Source organism: Amphibalanus amphitrite, unplaced genomic scaffold (genome assembly GCF_019059575.1).
Source record: "Amphibalanus amphitrite isolate SeventyFive unplaced genomic scaffold, NRLGWU_Aamphi_draft 000011F_arrow, whole genome shotgun sequence".
Classification (NCBI taxonomy): Eukaryota; Metazoa; Arthropoda; class Thecostraca; order Balanomorpha; family Balanidae; genus Amphibalanus; species Amphibalanus amphitrite.
In genome coordinates this window covers 1936462-1956445 of record NW_024881507.1, presented here as the reverse complement: position 1 = coordinate 1956445, position 19984 = coordinate 1936462, and the positions used below count along the sequence as shown (strand labels likewise).

At 50.9% G+C, this 19984-nt stretch overlaps 3 protein-coding genes across 18 annotated transcripts; 1 reads left to right on the top strand and 2 right to left on the bottom strand.

The window, feature by feature from the left end:
* Window positions 1–479: 479 nt before the first annotated feature.
* Window positions 480–4630, bottom strand: LOC122382519 (LEM domain-containing protein 1-like). Of its 9 annotated transcripts, none has more exons than XM_043367972.1 (6): window positions 4357–4630; window positions 3089–3193; window positions 2730–2873; window positions 2099–2261; window positions 1523–1640; window positions 480–1027 (listed from the first exon to the last, which is right to left on the bottom strand). In XM_043367972.1, the coding sequence occupies exons 2-6, from the start codon at window positions 3165–3167 to the stop codon at window positions 914–916; spliced, it is 618 nt and encodes a 205-aa protein (XP_043223907.1). In that variant the 5' UTR covers window positions 3168–3193; window positions 4357–4630; the 3' UTR covers window positions 480–913. The 9 variants fall into 9 exon arrangements, with proteins under 9 accessions (XP_043223907.1, XP_043223898.1, XP_043223925.1 ...); XM_043367963.1 differs by having other exon boundaries at window positions 4584–4611; XM_043367990.1 differs by having other exon boundaries at window positions 2099–2255; window positions 4584–4606.
* On the top strand, window positions 4048–12461 carry LOC122382478 (staphylococcal nuclease domain-containing protein 1-like). 7 transcript variants are annotated; one of them, XM_043367898.1, is made up of 11 exons: window positions 4103–4121; window positions 4363–4417; window positions 4833–5031; window positions 6049–6310; window positions 6648–6802; window positions 7535–7733; window positions 8583–8722; window positions 9068–9229; window positions 9516–10707; window positions 11238–11449; window positions 11897–12461. In XM_043367898.1, exons 3-11 carry the CDS (start codon window positions 4981–4983, stop codon window positions 12194–12196), a joined length of 2673 nt encoding a protein of 890 aa, XP_043223833.1. In that variant the 5' UTR covers window positions 4103–4121; window positions 4363–4417; window positions 4833–4980; the 3' UTR covers window positions 12197–12461. The 7 variants fall into 7 exon arrangements, with proteins under 7 accessions (XP_043223791.1, XP_043223800.1, XP_043223810.1 ...); XM_043367891.1 differs by having other exon boundaries at window positions 4363–4489; XM_043367883.1 differs by having other exon boundaries at window positions 4103–4133; window positions 4363–4489.
* On the bottom strand, window positions 12455–17787 carry LOC122382509 (methylosome protein 50-like). 2 transcript variants are annotated; one of them, XM_043367919.1, is made up of 7 exons: window positions 17687–17787; window positions 15202–15372; window positions 14443–14627; window positions 13919–14118; window positions 13480–13652; window positions 12944–13196; window positions 12455–12629 (listed from the first exon to the last, which is right to left on the bottom strand). In XM_043367919.1, the coding sequence occupies exons 2-7, from the start codon at window positions 15365–15367 to the stop codon at window positions 12515–12517; spliced, it is 1092 nt and encodes a 363-aa protein (XP_043223854.1). In that variant the 5' UTR covers window positions 15368–15372; window positions 17687–17787; the 3' UTR covers window positions 12455–12514. The 2 variants fall into 2 exon arrangements, with proteins under 2 accessions (XP_043223854.1, XP_043223863.1); XM_043367928.1 differs by having other exon boundaries at window positions 15202–15369; window positions 17687–17768.
* Between the last annotated feature and the right edge of the window lie 2197 nt (window positions 17788–19984).

The following is a 19984-nucleotide window of genomic DNA, read 5'->3' as shown; positions in this document are numbered from 1 at the left end:
CCGGCATAATTGCTTCAGTTACAATAAGGAATGTTTTTTAGTAAGTGAAGCATTGAGCTCTATATTTTACGGCGTACTGTTTCAGCGATTCCCGCCAGGCGGCAGCACCCTCCAGTCCGTGGGCCAGCTGGCCGGCCCTGGGCAGGCAGGCTGGGCAGGCTCAAGCACGAGCCAAGCACGGGGTGGAGATCTGTCAAAATTTCAGGGAGGGGGGGTCCAGGCCGGGAAGATGGAGGTGGGCTGGATGCAGTACCATTGACTAACATAGCAGTAATTCGTTTTCATAGCAGTAATCCGGTATTTTACCAATACCGGATTTTCAACGCTCGGCAGTCCAGAAAATCCAAAAATATTGTAGGCGAAAAGTCCAAGGTCCGCGCGACAGACTTTACAGCTTAGCTGAACCGGTTCGGGCTTTGCTTTGATGTCCACGCGGATCGGTCACGGCTGTTCCGTGTTCGCAATTATAAATGGATTTCCAAAATTTGTACGTTTATATTTCAGAATGAGTTTCACACCCATCTCCACATCCTTAGCTAAGCTTTACCACAGAATGATCACGTACGATTTTCAGCACGCCGCTGTTTAAAACGTGCATAATATTACAGAACTGTCGGGCACATTTAGTTCCGCTGAACAGCTCGTAACGCTGAAAACACCGTGACAACAATACAACGTAGCGATTTATTGATCATATGCAATGGCGGGCGTTTCTGGATGATGAGTGCCCGGCAGTGAAGTGTTCGTTAAAACCCGGGCGACTCGTGCACGGTACTGCTGCCGGCGGTCCCCGCGCTCCACTCCTCTCGGCTCCTCTGGCTCGCCCTGCCGGCCGGCGGGGCCGCGCTCCGCGCCGATCGGCAGACCCTGATGGCGAGGGCACCTCCCCCTGAGGCGGTCGGTTGCAGCGTGGCTAGTCCTTGACGCCGGCAGCCGGCGGCGGCGCGACCAGCGGGGGTCGCGTGGGGGCGGGGCCGGCGCGGGCTGTCTCCTGCAGGTACTTCACCGCCGGCCAGTCGGCGCCGTTCTGCGGAAACAACACATTCAAGGGTTCGATACTTTATCAATGTCGCTTTGCTTATGAATCGTTATCTAAATTGAGTTGATTTATTATAATAAGATCAATAGAAAGCAAATACAGGCGTTAATATGCGGGACCAATCCGAACATAAATGATCTCGTGAACCACAAAAAATCGATGCTGAATGCGGGTTTGCTGTTGTTATTAGCGCTTTAGGGCGCGTCGACTGCGGTGGTCATTTTGCGCCGATTTATACGGGTTTGCGAACCGGGGTTTGCGATTTTATCGTGGATATTTCGAAACCCAATGAAGCCCGAAACATAAGTTCCACGAATCTAACAGCACGGTTCAGTATTGGTTATCCGTCGGGTCCGGGTGCCATTCCTCACCTGATACACGCAATAGCCGGCGGCCACGAGGGTAATTCGTTGGCAGAAAACTCTCACCTGATACACGTACTACCCGGCGGCCACGAGGGTGATTCGTTGAGACGTCCCTCACCTGATACACGTAATAGCCGGCGGCCACGAGTGTCAGTAGGATGAGCAGTTTGATGAACTGGCGGACCCACGGCCTCAGCTCCTCCTCATAGTCTGCCACGGAGTCGACCCCCGAGCGGCTGCAACGGAACGCGGGGCGCCGTCAGATCGGCTCGTGGGCCCATTATTTGTGGGAAATATGGTGGGAAAAGCGAGGAGCCAAGTAGGGGAGCATAAAATAGATCAAATACCGTCGAAAATCTGGCTTGTGATCGAGATGGTGGGTGATGCGATTTAATTTATCGAAGTCACAAGTTATACAACTAGCCAAATAAATACTCTGTGCATATATGATACATGCAGCGGTTATCATCTCAAACTAACATTTATATAACCTGTAAAAGGTTCAATCATCGATCGTCCGACCAGGTACTGATCATTTATGTTTCGATGCATGAGGGAGGATGAACCAGGGATGTGCAGTGTGCACTTCATTGAACGACAGTATTGCATCTGTCATCAGCGTCCAGTTCACGACAGGGAGCAAGTTCAGTCGTCTTTTAGGGCCTTGTCCTTCGCAACCGCATCAGACACCCACCTGTTGTTGAGCTGGGCGGTGCTGAGGTCCCTGACCCGGGTGGGTGACCCCCTCAGGTCACTGACTGCCCGCCGCGGGCTCGGCTGGTCAGTCTCGTCCCGCAGAAACACTGGACGCAACGCCGGCGAGTTGGGGTCCAGCCCGGAAAGGTCACGGTCTGCCCCTAACCAGAATAATTACACACTGGCGTCAGTGAACCGTACTCCGATCAAAGCAGTTACCAAGCGAACCGTTCTCCTAATCCACATCCCAGTAGTACGGCCCTCCAGGTATCAAGTGGTTGGTTGCAAACATCACAATAAGCGATCTGCATTTATGAATACATCTAATGGCTGTTGAAAACCATTGCCGAAGTGTGTGCAGTGTGCACGAACCCTCTTCTCGTTTCCATTGAGTCATATTACAGGAGTGTCTCCGTCATTCGAAGTTATTACACCAAATTAAGCACATAGGCTAACCAACCACTCTTCTGCTGGAGGGCCGTACATATCATTATTGCCAATTGCAATGCTTTTGTGAACTATCATGTTCATAGTTCACACAAACATGCTACACAGTATTGATGATTCGATGTGAATAATCCTATATAATCGCACTAACACCGCACAGCGCGTCCGTCCGCCCGTCTCACCGTCCGAGCCGCCTCCGAGTCGCCTCCTGGCGGCGCCGCCGTCGCTGGCCGCCGCCGGACTCTGCGGGGACACCGCCGGACCGTCGGGGCGACCGTCAGCCATCAGAGAGGCCAGCTTCCTCTCGTAGAGGCGCCGCGTAGAGCCTGAGGGGACGACAGGTCACCTTGACAGCAGGGGAGATGGAAGCAGGGACAAGTGCAAAGTGAAAGTGATTGAGTGGGTGTGAAAGGGAGGGAAAGAGAGGGATGAGAACAGGGGAAAGAGGGAGATAATCATGGCTAGCACTTGTCATCCTGATCCATGTAAGAAAGTAAGGTTGGCAGTAACCCTTAAAATGGGCCTAATGTAAAATACTCACCCACAATAGGTCCAGGGCTGACACCATGTGAGCGGAGTTGGTGAGCTAGCTCATCATTGCTCAGTCCGGACAGGTCCATCTCTAAATAATTACAGATTCATGCATCTGAAAAGAGCAAACCATCAACAGATAATGTTAACCATTGAAACTGAATGTAGTGTTATGCACAAATGAACAAAATTTTATATTCCATAAATTGAAATGTATTTATATATGCCAGTCTGGCACTGACATTGAAATGTACTGCTTACACAATAAGTTTGCAATCAAGTTTGCCATCTAAGTTTGCCACCAAGCTATGTCATAGCTCTTCCCTTGCGTAACTAATTGACAATTGTTACTGAGGTTATAATCGAGTAAGCAGTTCATGCCAATGGTAATTAGGTAGGTATACTGTTGTCATGCAAGTCTCTGTCTGACAGCATGACATCAGCACTGCTGTATCTAGCTTCATAATGCATGCAAGGACTATCAGGAATAATTCACATGTTAAGCTTAGGGGACACTCAATTTTCTCAGGTTGTTTTTGCCCTTTTTGCTGGCTAAAACGTGTGCGATTGCCAAGTCAAAAAACGAACTTGAACTTGGAGCCAGGCCTGTGTTGAAAAAAACGAACTATAGGTTGGTTGGTTGGTTGGTATGTTATATCAATGCCTTGGTTGGTCTAAACAGGGTAGTTAAGAATAAATAATCTTAAAAATAGCGATAATAGGCACAACATCTCACCAAAAACACGTCTTCTCTCCCGTTCGTCACGTTGGTAAGTGAAAAAGCGCGAGCATGAGACACAGTTAGAAATTCAAACATCAGTCTATTCAATATGCAAAAAAATAACGAGCGCTAGCAGATTTCTTCTCAGATAACTATCGTGAGCAGGTACAGCTTGATCACAATTGGCTGTTGCTAGGCAACGTTTTAGCTTTTCTATTTAACGTATTTTTCCCTGAACATCTTTATATTACAAAAACTGCGCACTTGTTTCTGCTAATCCGAATTTTGGCGGAATTTATTTTTATTCTCTGATCTGATTACCGTTGATTGACATGTTTGCCAGTCTTTTAAATACCGTGGTGCTGTTATTTGATAGAGCAACACCGCGAAGATTGCGCGCGACAAGATTTCTCTCTGAAATATCCGTTTGAAGAGTGGGCCCGTATGGGGCCCGTGTAATCTGGGGTGTTGGGTGTCAGAAGAGTTGCAGAGCCTTTACCGAACTACTGGCCTGAATCAGAATGGCCTGAATGGTGACTGATTTAGATTTATCTTACCCTTAGGACAGAAATAATCAAGACGAGGCCTTCTAGTCAGAAGACCGGAAGATCCAAGGCCGTATAAGAGATTCAGATTCAGGGAAGATCCTGAGAATCTGACGGTCGACGGATGTCATCGGCTTGATCTCGGGTTGATGCATCAGTTCCATGATTGAGCTGGATGCTTAATTGGGTGTCTAATTGATTAGCTTAAGTATCGATCGGGCCCACAACCACCCCACAACTATTCCAGTTCACGATGTTTCTGATCGGATCTATCCCGTAGAGTGGCGACATCTATTTCACCGAATGTTTGCTCCTCCCATCTAGGGAGCATAAGTACTACCAAAGGTTGATTCCGCTCACCGCTAGATGTCGCCGTATAACGATTATTGCCGTGACTGGTGCCACATCACCATGCATTTTCACGGCCTGTTTCGGAAAAAGATGCAATTTCGATGCCTAACCTGTAACAAACCTTTATATTCCTCCAGCTTCCACCTGATGAAACCAGCGAACAAGCTCTTTGCGGGCTCCCAGAGGCCGAATCGGGCCGTCTGAGAGCGGCTCAGGTGGCACCGGCTGCGTGACCGTCCCACCGCTTTCGCCACTCCGCCTTTACGACCAACCGGCCCCGCAGACATGACCGCTCCGAACCAGACCCCGACTGTTTTTAGAGGAATCTGCAAGCAGGTATGCAATTCTACAACATTCCAGGGGTGTAATTATAATGAAAGGCTCTCCTAGCATTGGGAAATCAAATTTATGTGGTCATAACATTCGTTTTATCTTTTTGTGATAGCCGTAGTTCTAGCCGCGACCACGTTGTCCCGTTGAACAGCTGATCATTGCTTTGTGAAAATTCAGCAAGATGAGGTTTTAATTTAATATTTTCAATTTGTGTTTTAATTGTTGTTGCTTTTGAGTCAAACGGCGCTTGATACTTAGTTCTGGTATACTCTGATTTTCACCAAAACTTCGCTTACAAAATGGTTTTGGATTGAGGTCATTGAACTCTTCGAATAAATTGGATCTTACATGTTTTTTTTTTCTTACTTATCCTTGAGTGTCAACATTATTGTCATGACCCTGTTAATTTTGCAGAATATTAGATTAAGAATAAGTGAATTATTTTGTACCTTTAAGGCATTTTATATAGCACTTTTTCTGCACTTTTGTATTGTGTCTGCTTAAAAAAAAACTTAGATTAATGGCCACATTGTGGGTATGATCTATAATATTTTTTTCTCAGCTGAATTAATATGAAACAATAAATTGAAACCCTTTTAAATCCTTGCTGCTGCTAAGCTTTGTTCTTTTCTGATTGGCAATTTGTTACGAGATTCCAAAATCTACTAATAATGTTTGATTTTTATAGTTCAATATTGAACTTCAATGGTTTTTCATGCAATAATAAGACATTCTCATGAGCTTTAGATTTTCTCTAAATCCCCACTAATACCATAGCTTAAAATGTTAATTTTATTACTAAACTTCCATAACTTTGGAGCTCACAATGATTTAGTGAAAATTGAAATAGTTTATTATTTAAATTCAACAACTTAAGCACTGCACCTGCACATGGTCACAATTTGTTCCAGTGCATTGTCATCCAGCCTTTAGCCTACCCCACTGTAGACATTCTGGATGACTTAATTCATTGTCCGACTCTCGAAGAGCTCATCTGTGACCTATGCCCCGCCCCCACAGGTTCTTTCTGGAGATGCGATCACGATCCGTAGCCAGCCGCGCACGGGCCGGCCCAAGGAGCGTCAGCTGAACCTCAGCAATGTGACGGCTCCGCGGCCGGCGCGGCGCGGCCCCGGCAACACGGACGCCACCGCCGACGAGCCGTGCGCCTGGGCCAGCCGGGAGTTCCTGCGCAAAAAGCTGGTCGGCAAGGAGGTGCTCTTCACCATCGAGACGTCCACAAACACGGGCCGAGAGTACGGCCACGTCTACCTGGGCAACGGTGAGATAAAATAATGCCGGTAGCGCCGGGCGAGGTGGCTTGAACTTAATGTAACAGATGAATATTTTTCATCGTACGTGTTATATAACCTAGCCCTCGTCTCGACGCCTCTGACCGTCCCCTCCAAGCCTCCCCCCCCCGACCCAGCTGTGAGTCAGATACCCCACCATGTGCCGCTCCCTTAGTCGCCCTGTGCCTGTGATCCCCCTCCCGGTGCCGCTGACCCCTCCCCCCCTCCTCGACCCAGCTGTGCGTCGGATCCCCGACCCTGTGCCATGGTCACCCTCCGTTTAGGTGCCGCTGACCCCCTCCCCGCACCCTCCCCTGTTCCCGTCAGACATCGCCACCGGTGAGAATGTGATCGAGACGCTGGTATCGGAGGGCCTGGTGCAGGTCCGGCGAGACAACCTACGAGACTCGGCCGCCAAACTGATCGAGCTCGAGGACAACGCAAAGGCGGCCGGCAAGGGCAAGTGGGCGCCCGACGCCAGCGTGAGTACCGCTGCCAAGTGACTTCCCTAAATTTTATTTTTCAGTCGAATCATGTTTTGATTGGTATTGGCAGCGAAGCGCGGCTGTTGCCCTTAATTTCATGTAGCGAATTCATTACCGGCGATTTACACTATGAGAAAAGTTTCAAAGCTAGAACTTCAGAGAGCCTCACTGATCCCAATAGGTAATTGTCAGGTGGAACGAAATGGGGACCTTTTCCGCTATGCTCGATGTCGGCTCTCGTTGATCGTTGGCGTATTATACCGCGTATTATCGAGACTGGGCCTACATAATCGTAATATCCTCTCAATTACCGGCTTGTTGCTTTCTGCGTTTCGTATCAGTTCGTCTATCTTTCCACTCGTCTATTTAGGTTATCGATTTGGAATCTTCAGAGGTCAACGACCTTGTTTTTCTGTCAAATGCCGGCGACGTTCACTTGGTTACCGTTTCTCCTCTTATCTTATCAGTATGTCTGTTTCTATTGTAGTCGCTTACATTTTTGCTCACAACACATAAATTCCAGGCCTACTTGAGCATGATTTTTTAAATGATACTGCTAAAGGTGACCAGCCGAGTCACTACCTCCTATGCTGTTTGTTGTAATATGCCGTCAATGCCCGCACCTGATTCAGCTTACCTCTGCTCTCACCCTCTGAATTCCTTACACAGACACATCTGTCCTTTGCTCGCCCCGGCGCCGCCTCCCCTAACCTCTTTTCGTCCCCTCAGTCGCAGGTGCGTGACATCATCTGGTCGGTGGAGAGTCCGCGGGTGCTGGTGGAAAAGTTCGGCGGCAAGCCGGTGCCGGCGGTGATCGAGCACGTGCGGGACGGCTCGACGCTGCGCGCCTTCCTGCTGCCCGATATGTATCACGTGACGGTGATGCTGTCTGGCGTGCGCTGCCCCACCGTTAAACTGGGATCGGACGGTGAGAGCTACAGGGATGCAGGGTACGGGTCGAGGGGGGGGGGGTGCAGGGGTAACTATGCACTTGTTTTGTGGGAGAAGTCGAGGCTCCGTTGAGCTGCATTGAGTTCCTCCCGGAGCCGGTTTCATATTCATGGTCAAAGAGTCTGATGTAGTCTAGTCATTCATAGACCGATGGGTGATCAATAGACGACTGATTGATACAGCACACGGCTATGGAGAACCACCCTATTCATAGACAGCCAGCAGAAAGGCCGTTCATCTGCTGTTCGGACTAGCAGTGGGGACTGGGGAGTGACCTGTGACAGGGGAAGGGCAGTGCTCTGCCCCCCCCCCCCCCGGCCGGGGACTGGCGGGGTGGCCGGTGAGAGGCGCTCAGGCAGCGCCGCCGGAGGGCTGCAGGGTAAGGAGGTGTCTCCGACCGGAGAGGTATCGATTGGATCCGCCGCCCGCCCGACCCGTCTGGACACCCACACCGACCGGCCGCCGCGCTGTTTGACGGCGAAAAGGTCGCGTCTGGCCGGGGGCGGACAGTGAAAGTCAGCTCTGGTCCGATCAAAGATCGGATGTGAAGGTTGGGTCTGGTCTGTCGATTAAACGACCCACTAGTATTATATGTGGTTTTACACATCGAAAACTGGCCGCTGCTCCGCTCCGTTTCGCACACCCATCAGTTGACAAAGCTGCCGCCTTAGACCGGAACACAGAAGTAAATCTATGTTGCCGCTGATCTGTCTCATCACCATTGCCCCAGCTAAGACACAATACACGAGTGGGGTTTTCTATAAGTAAGTCCCACTCACTCCACAGACGCCCGGGCCTATCTGACATCCCTTTTCCCCTAACTCAGGTAAGCCGGACCCGTCTCTGGCCGAGCCGTACTTTGAGGAGGCGCGCTTCTTCGTGGAGTCTCGACTGCTGCAGCGTGAGGTCACCATCGTGCTCGAGTCGGTCAACAACGCTAACTACATCGGCAGCGTCCTCCACCCGGTACGGGGCGGGCAGACGGGCGGCTGACGGGGCTGGGGCAGGCTGCAGGGGAGCTGAGTTTGGGCCGAGCTGTAACATGTAAGGGATGATAAATTATGGCTTGCCCGAAGCTTGTTCGGTTTGAGACAAAACGATGCTATTTCACGCTGAAAGCTGTCGGTGTAGTGTCGAGAATCTACAGCGGACTGTCGGTATCCTTTTCCGCTTCTTTCGTGTTCAGGTTCTTAAGAACATTTCATAGAACCATTCACAGTCTTCAATTGCCGATACTTTTGACGTTTTCCCTCCTTGACCCTCCGCCTGCGCGTCCATCCACTGACTAGACGACCCGTCGCCCGTCTCCAGAACGGCGACATTGCCGAGCTGCTGCTGCGCGAAGGGTTCGCACGCTGCGTCGACTGGTCGATCGCGCACTCGCACGCGGGAGCCGAGACGCTGCGAGCCGCCGAGCGCTCCGCGAAGGAGAAGAAACTCCGGATATGGAAGGACTACAAGCCGGCCTCCATGGTGAGATGATAGCTGATGAAGGAGCGGATAGAAGCTAGACTGTCTGACCGTGACATTCGAGCCCCGTGTGAAAAACGATGTTTCATAATTGATACACACTGCCCATAGATCTTGACAATACTAATTTTGCAATGGGCGTATTAAACAAGTTTTATTTTATGTGTATATCAGGTGTCAGCGTTCGTGTTCGGTTCACTGCTGTTATATGCAGTGTCGAGCTCTACAGCTTCTAGCCTGTAGAAGTGCGCGACAAGCAGCGCGCCTGACCTGTCACTGGTTCCCACAGGGCTCGGTCAAGGACAAAGACATCCAGGGCAAGGTAATCGAGATCGTCAACGCTGACGCGCTCGTGATCCGGATGCCGGACAACTCGACCAAGAAGATCTTCCTGTCGTCGGTGCGGCCGCCGCGCATGGAGAACAAGGAGGGACAGGAGGTGAAGCGGACGCAACGCGTGCGGCCCCTCTACGACGTGCCGTTCATGTGGGAGGCGCGCGAGTTCCTCCGCCGTAAGATGATCGGTCAGAAGGTGCAGGTGCACGTGGACTATGTGCAGCCGGCGTCTGACGGCTACCCGGAGAAGACGTGCTGCACCGTCCGTCTGGGCGGCGTCAACATGGCCGAGGCGCTGGTCGGCAAGGGCCTGGCCACCGTGGTGCGCTACCGACAGGACGAGGAGCGCCGATCGTCCCAGTACGACGCGCTGCTCGCCGCCGAAATGAAGGCCCAGAAGAGCGGCAACGGCATGTACGGAAAGAAGGAGAACGCCACCGTCAAGGTGCAGGACTGCGCCGGGGACCTGGTCAAGTCGAAGCAGTTCCTGCCGTTCCTGAAGCGTATCGGTCGCGCCGACGGTATCGTCGAGTTCGTGGCCAGCGGCTCTCGGATGCGCGTGTACGTGCCGCGCGAGACGTGCCTGGTGACGCTGCTGCTGGCGGGCGTGTCGTGTCCGCGCGGCGCGCGCCCGGCGCCCGGCGGCGCCGGCACCATGGAGGCCGAGCCGTTCGGCGAGGAGGCGGCCGCCTTCACCCGCGACCTGTGCCTGCAGCACGAGGTGCAGATCGAGGTGGACTCGATGGACAAGGGCGGCAACTTTATCGGCTGGGTGTTCCTGGGCGACAAGAACCTGGCCGTGGAACTGGTGGCCGCCGGCCTCTCGTCGATGCACTTCTCGGCCGAGGAGTCAAAGTACTACACGGCGCTGCAGCGGGCGCTCGAGCAGGCGCAGAAGGCCAGGAAGGGGATCTGGAAGGACTATGTGGAGAAGACGCCCGTGGCCGACGAGCCGGCCGCAGAGGCGGAGCCCACCGAGCGCAAGGAGCACTACAAGTCGGTGGTGGTGACCGAGGTCGGCGAAGAGTGCCGCTTCTTCGCGCAGAGCGTCGACAAGGGCCAGGAGCTCGAGACCATGATGGAGAAGATGCGGGCGGAGATGGCGGCCAACCCGCCGCTGCCCGGCGCCTACCGGCCCAAAAAGAGTGAGTACCCCGTCCCGGCCCGGTCTGGTGACTGCTGTCCAGAGGTCAGACCGCCGCGCAGTGGTGGTTTTGGGGCTTCTTTTTAGGCCGTTTGCCAAGTTAGGGATTAGCAGTTGCAGGTCATCCTTTGCCGGCTGACCAAACACGTGCTGGAAGATTCAGTGTTTGTGATTTTAATCCTCGCTATTTAACGTCAACCGTTACCAGTATGGTTCCTGCTTGTGACGCTTATTTGGCCTTGTTGTAGTTTACTCAGTCACCGGATGTAATTCGCATCTCTCAGTTATGCTTCCCCTTGACTCATCATTCCGTTAATTTTTTTGGGTTCCCCTCGACTCACACTCGCGTCATCCTCGCTTTGATGAATCCTCGCCAACCCCTCGACCCGATTCCTGACCCTCCATCGCCCACAACTCCCCACATCCTTCTGTCCCGACCTGCCGTACTACCGGCGTGCGCCAGGCCCCTGCGGCCGTCCCGCCGCTCCCGCTCCTCCAGCGGCGCTGACCGGTGCGCCGTGTCTGCCGCAGATGACCAGATCGCCGCCAAGTTCGTCGACAACGAGTGGTACCGGGCGCGCGTGGAGCGGATCGCTCAGGGCCAGGTGAGCGTCATCTACGTGGACTACGGCAACCGGGCGACCATCCCGGTGACGGACTGCGCGGCGCTGCCGGGCATGTTCGCGGCCGCGCCCCGGTACGCCAAGGAGTACTGCCTCGCCTGCGTCAAAATGCCCAAGGACGTGAGTACAGTACGGGGTGGGGATGTGGGAGGAGTCGGGGGGGGGGGGGGGGAGTGGCACTGGGGTGTTTATATGGGTGGTTGATGTGATGTGGGGTTTGGGACGATTAGATTGAGTGTTTATTTTGTTTGGAACGTCCCTTCATCGCTGTGTTCTTCGCCTTAGTTTTCTTAGCCTTTAAGCCACGTTACTGTAGCACATTTTGGCACATTTATTGCATTACAAAACACATTTTCGACCCGCCTTTTGAAGCGGCAGATATCACCGTTTTCACCATTACACTGCCCAATCTCAGTCCCTTCTCCCTGAATGTCACCCGTTTCGACCTGTCCTCTGTCACAGCACCTCTGTAGCCGCTCCAGCCCCACCCCGCCATGGCGCGATCACCCCTCCACCCCGGTCCGTGCCCCTTTAGCAGTGCGCTGACCGCTCCGCACCCGTCCACAGGAGGACATGATCAAGGAGTCTCAGCTGGCGCTCAGCGAGGACGTCCTCAACCGAGAGGTGGAGCTCAACATCGAGTACCGCGACGGGCTCGAGTACGTGACGCTGCGCGCCGCCGGCCAGGACGTCGCCAAGGGCCTGGTCGAGGAGGGCCTGCTGATGGTGGACGCCAGGCGCGACCCGCGCGTGCGCGAACTGGTGGCCGACTACCAGGCGGCGCAGGACCGCGCGCGACGCGAGCACAAGAACATCTGGCAGTACGGCGACGTCACGGACGATGACGCCACAGAGTTCGGCCGCTGAGCCGCCGCCGTGCCCGGCGAATCCGGCAGACATTGGGTGGACACTTTCCGAGGGTCGGCGTGTCGCCGCGCTGGGCCCGTTCATTCCTGCTGTTTACTTTTGTACGGGGTGCAACTGGGTCCAGTGTGTGAGCGCGCGCGGCCCGGGTGCTGGGCTTGTGCCGCTGGGGCGGATCCTATAGGCCGTCTGCGGCGGCCGACTGCATGTGACGACAATGAAATTGAAGGACTCTATGCCAAGGACAAATAAATCTACAGGTCGAAGGGACATGTGTATTGATGACGGTAATGACGCGGCGGCAGACACGGGTCGGGTCGGTCAGCCGACCGTTCGGCTGAGCACGGCCCGGTCCCATCCGCACGAATAGAGGGTGTCAGAGTCAGGCGCCCAGGCCAGGCCGCGCACCATGTCGGCGTGCAGGTCATCACAGTGCCTGCCGAACGGACGGACACGGGGCGTCAGAGACGGGCACAGGGTCGGCCTGGTATCAAAGGCACCCAAATTCGGATGCTCGGCATGGCAACGCACATAAAACAGCTACTTTTCCAATGATTGCAAATATGTGAATTTTATATCGGCCAGCGAACCTAATAACGATAATCTATCACTTCTAGGAAATGCAGAACCGTAATCACAGTATGAGAACGATACAAATAATGTAGCCATGACAGATTTATCTCTCAGATATGACAGATACCAAATGCACCCCCCCCCCCCCCTCCCTCTGCCACAGCTCCGTTCACTCACAGTTGTCTCAGTTTCTGTTCGGCCGAGTAGACCTCGACGGCGGTCTGGTCGCCGCAGGCCGCCACCCACGGCCGGCGCGGGTGCCATCTCAGCCGGTGCAGGGGCCGCGCGCGCCGCGCTGCCGCCGTCTCGGCGCCACTGACGGCATTCAGCAGCGACACGCGGCCCGACTCCCAGCCGACGGCGACCGTGGCGCTATCTGTCGGCGACCAGGCGCAGCACAGCGGCCGGTCGCCGCCGCCGCCCGCCAGACCTGACCGCGACCGACAGAGCAGAGCTGTGAGACACGGGATCAGGACTCGCTTCGCGGACAGTGTCCCGTAGACTTGGCATCCTGAGGACACTGGACAGCCCGGCAATGGCACTGACTCCGTAATCGAATGGTGGTCAAAGCATGCTAAGACCACCGATTGTATTCACGCAGACGGCAGTAGAAAAAAAAAACGCCGAGACTGGAACAAAAGCCCGTTACACTCTAGTATGGACGATTTCATAGTTCACCAGTCATCTCCCACCTCTCACCCTGCTTTACTCACGTGTGGCCGGTTTGGCGGCGCGCGTGTCCCACATGAGCACCTCCCCGTCCAGGCCGCAGCTGATAAACTGGTGTGGCAGGCTCGGGTGGGCGGTCACTCCCGTCACTGAGTGCTGGTGCGCGCCCGGGTAGCACACCTCCGCCACTAACGTCTCCAGGTCCCACACGTGCAGTCTGCCGGCGGGCGGGGACTGGGCTCAGTGGTGGACGCTGGTGACCGGGCGCTGGAAGCGGCGCGACTATAGTGGGAGCTCAGAGGGACTAGGATCGCAGTCGCGTCGCGTCTCACCCTGCTCAGACGACATTCCGTGCAGTATTAAATTTCACATTCATCCTACCCTCGCTTACTCCCGTCCCTTCCGATTGCCCCTCCCACTCGCCCTGTCTCCCACCGTCCCGTCCCCTCTCGTTCCGCCCCATCCCACCGAGCCAGTTCGTACCGTCCGTCTGACGATCCGGTCACCGCTCGCACAGCCTCCATGTCGGCGTCTCCGCCGGCCGCGCTGCCCGGTGACAGGGTGTCCAGCGTCAGCACGGCGCCGTCGCCGGCCGCGCTCCGACCGTGGGTGACCAGCAGCCGGTCGTCCTCTGTACCCTCCTCGGCCGCCTCCCAGCCGAGCACCTCGACGATACCCAGGTCCTGTCAGCAAGGGGGGGGGGGGAGGGAAGTCAGAAATCATACAGGGAAGCAGGGCTGCAGAGTCGATGGATTTTCGGCGGCCCCGACTCCGACTGCGGTTTCCAAAATCGACTCCGACTCCAGTTACAACTGTCGACTCCTACTCCGCAGTCCTGAACTACACAGCATCATGGTGCGACGAAAACATCAGAAACCACCCAACACCACAGCATGTGAGATGGAAGCGTGAAAACGTACCTACTTTGAACAGTTCTTGCTTCGTTTACAATCCCACCACCATCTCTCTTCCCTCTTCTCCCTCTCCCAGTCCTCCCCGCGCCTCACCTGACCGACCACGGCGCGCACGCCCAGCCCGTCGATGAACGCGCCGCACGGCACGCCGCTCTCTGTTTCGCGCGCCGCCGTGAAGCGGCCCACGTCGGGCGCGTCCGAGGCCTTGTCAAACAGCCACACGTCGCCGGTCCAGTAGCGGGTCGTCAGACTGGAGGCGCCCAACAGCAGACGGCCGTCTGCCAACGTTGTGACCGTTACCATGGCGACAGACAGACCGAGAGAGGTAGGGAGGGTGAGGGAGAGAGGACTAAGTCAGCAGGGGAAGGTGAAAGATCACTGATCAGAAGTAGAACCAAGATACCCAGGAATGATGTACAAATGATGTAAGGGCATAAATGTAAATATAGTATACATTTCCACAAAACATAATGCAACCTGTTTATGAAAGCATGCAGAGGTGATGAACTTAATAGGTTATATTGGTTTGAGCTGTATCATGTGAGCACCCCAAAGAAAAACCATATCATATGAATGCTACCACATGATTATCAGACCTTACCATGCATTTCATTGCAACAGGCCCATTCACATTTCATTGTAATACAATTACAGACCCATTCCCATGTGTCTCATTCTGGATGTCTTTGTGGTAAAAAGCTCACAGAACTGGCTGAATTGAGAATATGGGACCATAAAAACTTGAGCAAAACACTGGCTTAGAAACACAACAGTTATTAATCACCACATTAAATCTGCTGACAAACATACCATAGACCAACACCATCAACATTCAAGACATTTCATACATACCTTGTTTTATGTCAATGAATTCCAAGTGCCTCTTCATTTCAGCAGGGATGTAAGATATATCATCAACTTGCATGTTGCCATTTGCCAGGTCCTGTTCAGGCTGGTTCCAGAGTGGTGGCGGCTTCTGCTCCTCCACAGCTGGGGAAATGTCTTGTTCACTGTCCATTTCTGCTGTGATAAAACAGATGTTTATTAGGATTTGTGCTGTGCAGCCCACACAATAATACACAGACAGAGGTGGATTGCTACAACAAAAAACTACAATTTTGGCTGCAGAAAAAAGTAGGTGGGTACCTAGGCTGTCAGCAGTTACAATACCTATTAAAGATATTAAAGATTAGGAATATTGTATCATGCTGTGACAGTTTTATATAAAAATGGCAATACCTACTATTCAAATGCACAATAAAAGGGTAAATGTGTAGATGAAGTTTGGTTTGGTGAAGATAAAAAAGAATCTAACCATACCTAACTTTATATACTAACCTTTAACTTCCAGCCTACCAACCTTGAACCTACAACCTACCAATCTACCTTGTGTCCATTCGAACTTCATCTACACATATACCCAAGAAAAGTAGGGACCTACAGAACTTTCAGCTTTTGGAGATCAAGGCATTTTTTGCTGAAAGCTAGGTGGACACTGAAATCAGGGCACCTGGGGCGATTGGATCAATGCTTTTGAAATTCACTTGCACAGAGCACATGCTAATTGGCCTGTGAAGGCATAGGATTTAGGAAGGGAAATAGCTTCTTAGTGGTCACATGACTGGATATGTCCTCTGGCGCCCTGTTTTCAGAAGTCCATTGAAAGCTACATACTGTTCTTGTTTTTGAATATTGTCATTTGTCATTCTTTTTACATATTTTAGAAGCATGGTCAGTCGGGCACACTGTGGTATTTCCGTTCCATTTATGGAAACGTTTCCATTTTTGGAACAACGTTCCAAAAATGGATACGCCGTTTCCAAAAAAAGAAACGGTCTGTTCCATAAATGGAGACGCTGCGTGCATCGCTACCTTTAAAACAAACTGGGCATTGATTTGTGCAATTTGGCATGCGCAGGATGCCACCAATCGACAGCCAGCATTCTAGTTTATGTTCCTGTTCTCCGACTTTCCGATCAGAAAACCGAAAGTTGACGAACGAGGCGATGCTTATAACATGTTGACGTGATAAAAAATTCACACGTTTTTCTAATCGAAAATAATAACATTTTTGAATATTTTGAACAAAAAATAACGTTTTTAACAGACTACTGAAAGACTTGCCCATTGATTGGAACAACCACATCACCGGGAACTTCAGTTTTTCATTCATTTTCATGCTGCATTTTCCGGTGTACCAGCGGCCTGGTGGTCGTCAATCTTTGATTAAATCGCATGAAAGTTGTTGCAAAGCCCTATTTGGAGACTTAAGTGGGCATTTTATGATATTTCAAATGTGCTGAATATGATCGTAGGCTTGGATCAACGTAAATTTCTGTGCAAATACGTAAAAAGCAGGATGGAAATAAGGTCTGCACCGTCGTCACACCAAATATGGTTGTATTCTGACGATGAATTTATTCATTCTAGCTCATGTGTAACATTGATATCAATTTTATATATTGAAATGATATCTACGCTTTATGTATTGCCCACTTTGGACCACATCTGTCCAGTAGTTTCTGGGAAATCTTAGTTTTAGTTGACTTTTGAATGTGCTTAAGTTGCGGCGCGTAATGTATTATTATCGAACCCGACGTCCAAGGTAACTGCCGAGAGCTGAGATGCTAAACCAGTCCCAAAACATCAAATTTTTAGTTGCATGTGAATTTTAAAAACACATTTAAGCTAAGTTTGCACACATTTAAACTTCATCGTTTCTATTTTTGGAACATCGGCGTTTCCATTTTTGGAAACTAAGTCTCCATAAATGGATACGATTTAGGAGCATTTTAAAGACGTGAATTTGAATGCATACGACAGCTTTCAATGCAAGAAGACAAGCGCTTTTGGTGTATCTGAGCTTGTTTTACGCGAAACATTTGTTATACATCAAATCCAGCCACCCTTGGCAAGAAAATATGTGCGGAGATGTTAGCGTTTCTATTTATGGAACGAGCGTTTCCATTTTTGGAACAGAAGAGTAGTCAAAATTGGAAACGTTTCCATTAATAGAAACGTCTCCATAAATGAATCGGGGATACCACAGTGCGCCCGACTGTGGTTATTTTAAACTGAAATGAAAAAAATCACTTAAAGCTTCTTTCACTGTTATTTCTCGCAAACATAGACAATGCATACACCTACCGCACCTACCTACATTATTTGATTCATGAAATTTTAAAGCCAATTCAGATTATGGTACAGTGTCAGTGTCACCCTACGGACTACAGGTATCAGTACAGAGTACTCGAGGTCTTCAGCTTTATAAAACATCAATATATTTCTTTTTTTGGAACATGACGAAATAGAAGAAAGATCAGGGAAAGCCACTAACCTCAATCAATTCACTTTCTTATTAAAATCTAGTTTTGATGCCTGATGTGCAGGCTGTATATCAGGGCCCTAGGGCTGTTCGGCTGCGCAGCAAAAATGAAATATGCTGCAGCACGCATGCGCAGTGGGGACTTCGTCGCCCGTTAGTCCCGCCCACACCACTGCGTCACCGCCTGTGTGACGTCACCTACTGAAGCATACTTCGTTTTCCTGCAGCACGAAATTCGGTGCTGCAGGAGGCGAAAGTGGCGCGGATTAAAGTTTACCGTCCGATATTTCTTATTGTAAGCGGTTTGTATGCTGTTTTTTGGGTATCATTATCACTCTTTTCGGTGGCACATTGCTATTAACCACATTTGAACGCAATTTAAACGTTATGTGAGCGACAATCACCAGTCAACCCGCGCAACGGTTCGCCGCGTTTGAAATATGCTGCAGCGACGCTCGGCCGCGGCGTGCCGGCGGAGAGTGGGCGGAGCCAGGCGGTTGACGTCACCCAAGTATGACGCACGCAGCACAGATCTATGCTGCAGGGACCCGAACAGCCCTCCTGTTTCACCGGTGATAGCAGCAAGCTGCTATCACGTTTCGCGAGCTGACGTCATGTCGTGACGCCATACTGTTGTCGTAATGGGTAGTTCCGGCGCACGATTGCCGCGACCTTGGCGGCGGCATTAAGTGACGTATGAGCCTAAAAGTAAGAGTTTACGCAGTCATGATAGTATATATATTTTTGATATATATTTTTTTAATATGATGTATTTAAAAGAAGTTGGGTTTAGGAAAAATTTGGACATTAACTTCGAACATTTAGCTGATGACGTAAAACAATATTGCGGCAATCGTGCGCCAGAATTGCCCCTTACGTCAGCAGTATGACGTCATCACATTACGTCAGCTCGCGCAATTTGATAGCAGCGTGCTGCTATCACCGGTGAAACAGGGCCCTGGCGCCCTGTTGATGTAAGTTGAAGTCATGCGCTGTTGAAGTTGTTGGTGATGCGCGCGGCGCGTGGTTTTCGTGGGGTTTTCATGGCCCTGTTTCACCGGTGATAGCAGCACGCTGCTATCAAATTGCGCGAGCTGACGTAATGTGATGACGTCATACTGCTGACGTAAGGGGCAATTCTGGCGCACGATTGCCGCAATATTGTTTTACGTCATCAGCTAAATGTTCGAAGTTAATGTCCAAATTTTTCCTAAACCCAACTTCTTTTAAATACATCATATTGAAAAAATATATATCAAAAATATATATACTATCATGACTGCGTAAACTCTTACTTTTAGGCTCATACGTCACTTAATGCCGCCGCCAAGGTCGCGGCAATCGTGCGCCGGAACTACCCATTACGACAACAGTATGGCGTCACGACATGACGTCAGCTCGCGAAACGTGATAGCAGCTTGCTGCTATTACCGGTGAAACAGGGCCCATGTCTCAAAGTGCTTATTGGCTGTGTTCAATCTTTTTGTTTTCACCTTCTTCTGGTCATCAGCGTGTTTCGATGCAAAAAGTTATAGATTATTACAAAGAAAATACCACGAAAATACAGCGCCATGAAGCAAATAAAAGAATTTTATAAGACAACTGAAGTTGAAAAATGAATAGATCCATTGATAGGGAAGATACTGTTGTAATTAACAACATTAGATCAACTGTTTTACTGTTTTTGAACATCATATAGAGCGTCATTAATGTCACGCCTGCGCTGTACAACGCAACTATTTTATAAGATATGGTAGCGTGAGAACCACATTTCCTTTAGCCATGAAGAGAACTCTGCTTGTAAGATTTCATGGCTCTCCTATGCGCGCCCGAAAGCTGAAAAATAGCTAGATGGTGCTAAGGGTGCTAAGCATGAATGATTCAGTTGGAAAGTACCATCTATCTTCATTGGCAACGGCATCTTAAAGGGACCCTCCCACCTTCAAAAAAGTTTATGAATTGGCATGAAAGTGATGTCGCTCTGTTCAGAAAGAGCGAAAACGAATATCTACCAAATTTCACCGAAAAATATTCACCGGTTTTCAAGATATTAGACTTTTACTTTTGTTTACTTTTTTGGGATCTCCGCAGTTTCTAGCGACTTTATTTTAGAAGTGCGGCGTTTGCGGCAGATGTTGCGCGCAAATAGCATATACCACCGCGTGCTACAAAACATTTTAGTCAAACATTTAAAAATCGTTAGATATCTGCGCTGACGTCACACATTCAGAGGGGTATTCCTAAGCATTAGCCCCTCTGAATCAAAATGCTGCAATTTTGAAATTCAATATTTCCGATTTAAGGCATTTC

Bases quoted from the DNA above. Each gene is read 5' to 3' on its own strand.
- LOC122382519 (XM_043367972.1), bottom strand. From the start codon at position 3,167: ATGGACCTGTCCGGACTGAGCAATGATGAGCTAGCTCACCAACTCCGC. The intron at 2,874-3,088 runs GTGAGTATTTTA...TCGTCCCCTCAG, and splicing joins CAGCCCTGGACCTATTGTGG to GCTCTACGCGGCGCCTCTAC. The intron at 1,641-2,098 runs GTGGGTGTCTGA...GTTCCGTTGCAG, and splicing joins ACCGCCCAGCTCAACAACAG to CCGCTCGGGGGTCGACTCCG.
- LOC122382478 (XM_043367856.1), top strand. From the start codon at position 4,981: ATGACCGCTCCGAACCAGACCCCGACTGTTTTTAGAGGAATCTGCAAG. The intron at 5,032-6,048 runs GTATGCAATTCT...CCGCCCCCACAG, and splicing joins TTAGAGGAATCTGCAAGCAG to GTTCTTTCTGGAGATGCGAT. The intron at 7,734-8,582 runs GTGAGAGCTACA...CCCCTAACTCAG, and splicing joins CGTTAAACTGGGATCGGACG to GTAAGCCGGACCCGTCTCTG.
- LOC122382509 (XM_043367919.1), bottom strand. From the start codon at position 15,367: ATGGACAGTGAACAAGACATTTCCCCAGCTGTGGAGGAGCAGAAGCCG. The intron at 14,119-14,442 runs GTGAGGCGCGGG...CCTTGCTGACAG, and splicing joins TGCGCGCCGTGGTCGGTCAG to GACCTGGGTATCGTCGAGGT. The intron at 13,197-13,479 runs GTGAGTAAAGCA...GGTCGCGGTCAG, and splicing joins CGCCGCCAAACCGGCCACAC to GTCTGGCGGGCGGCGGCGGC.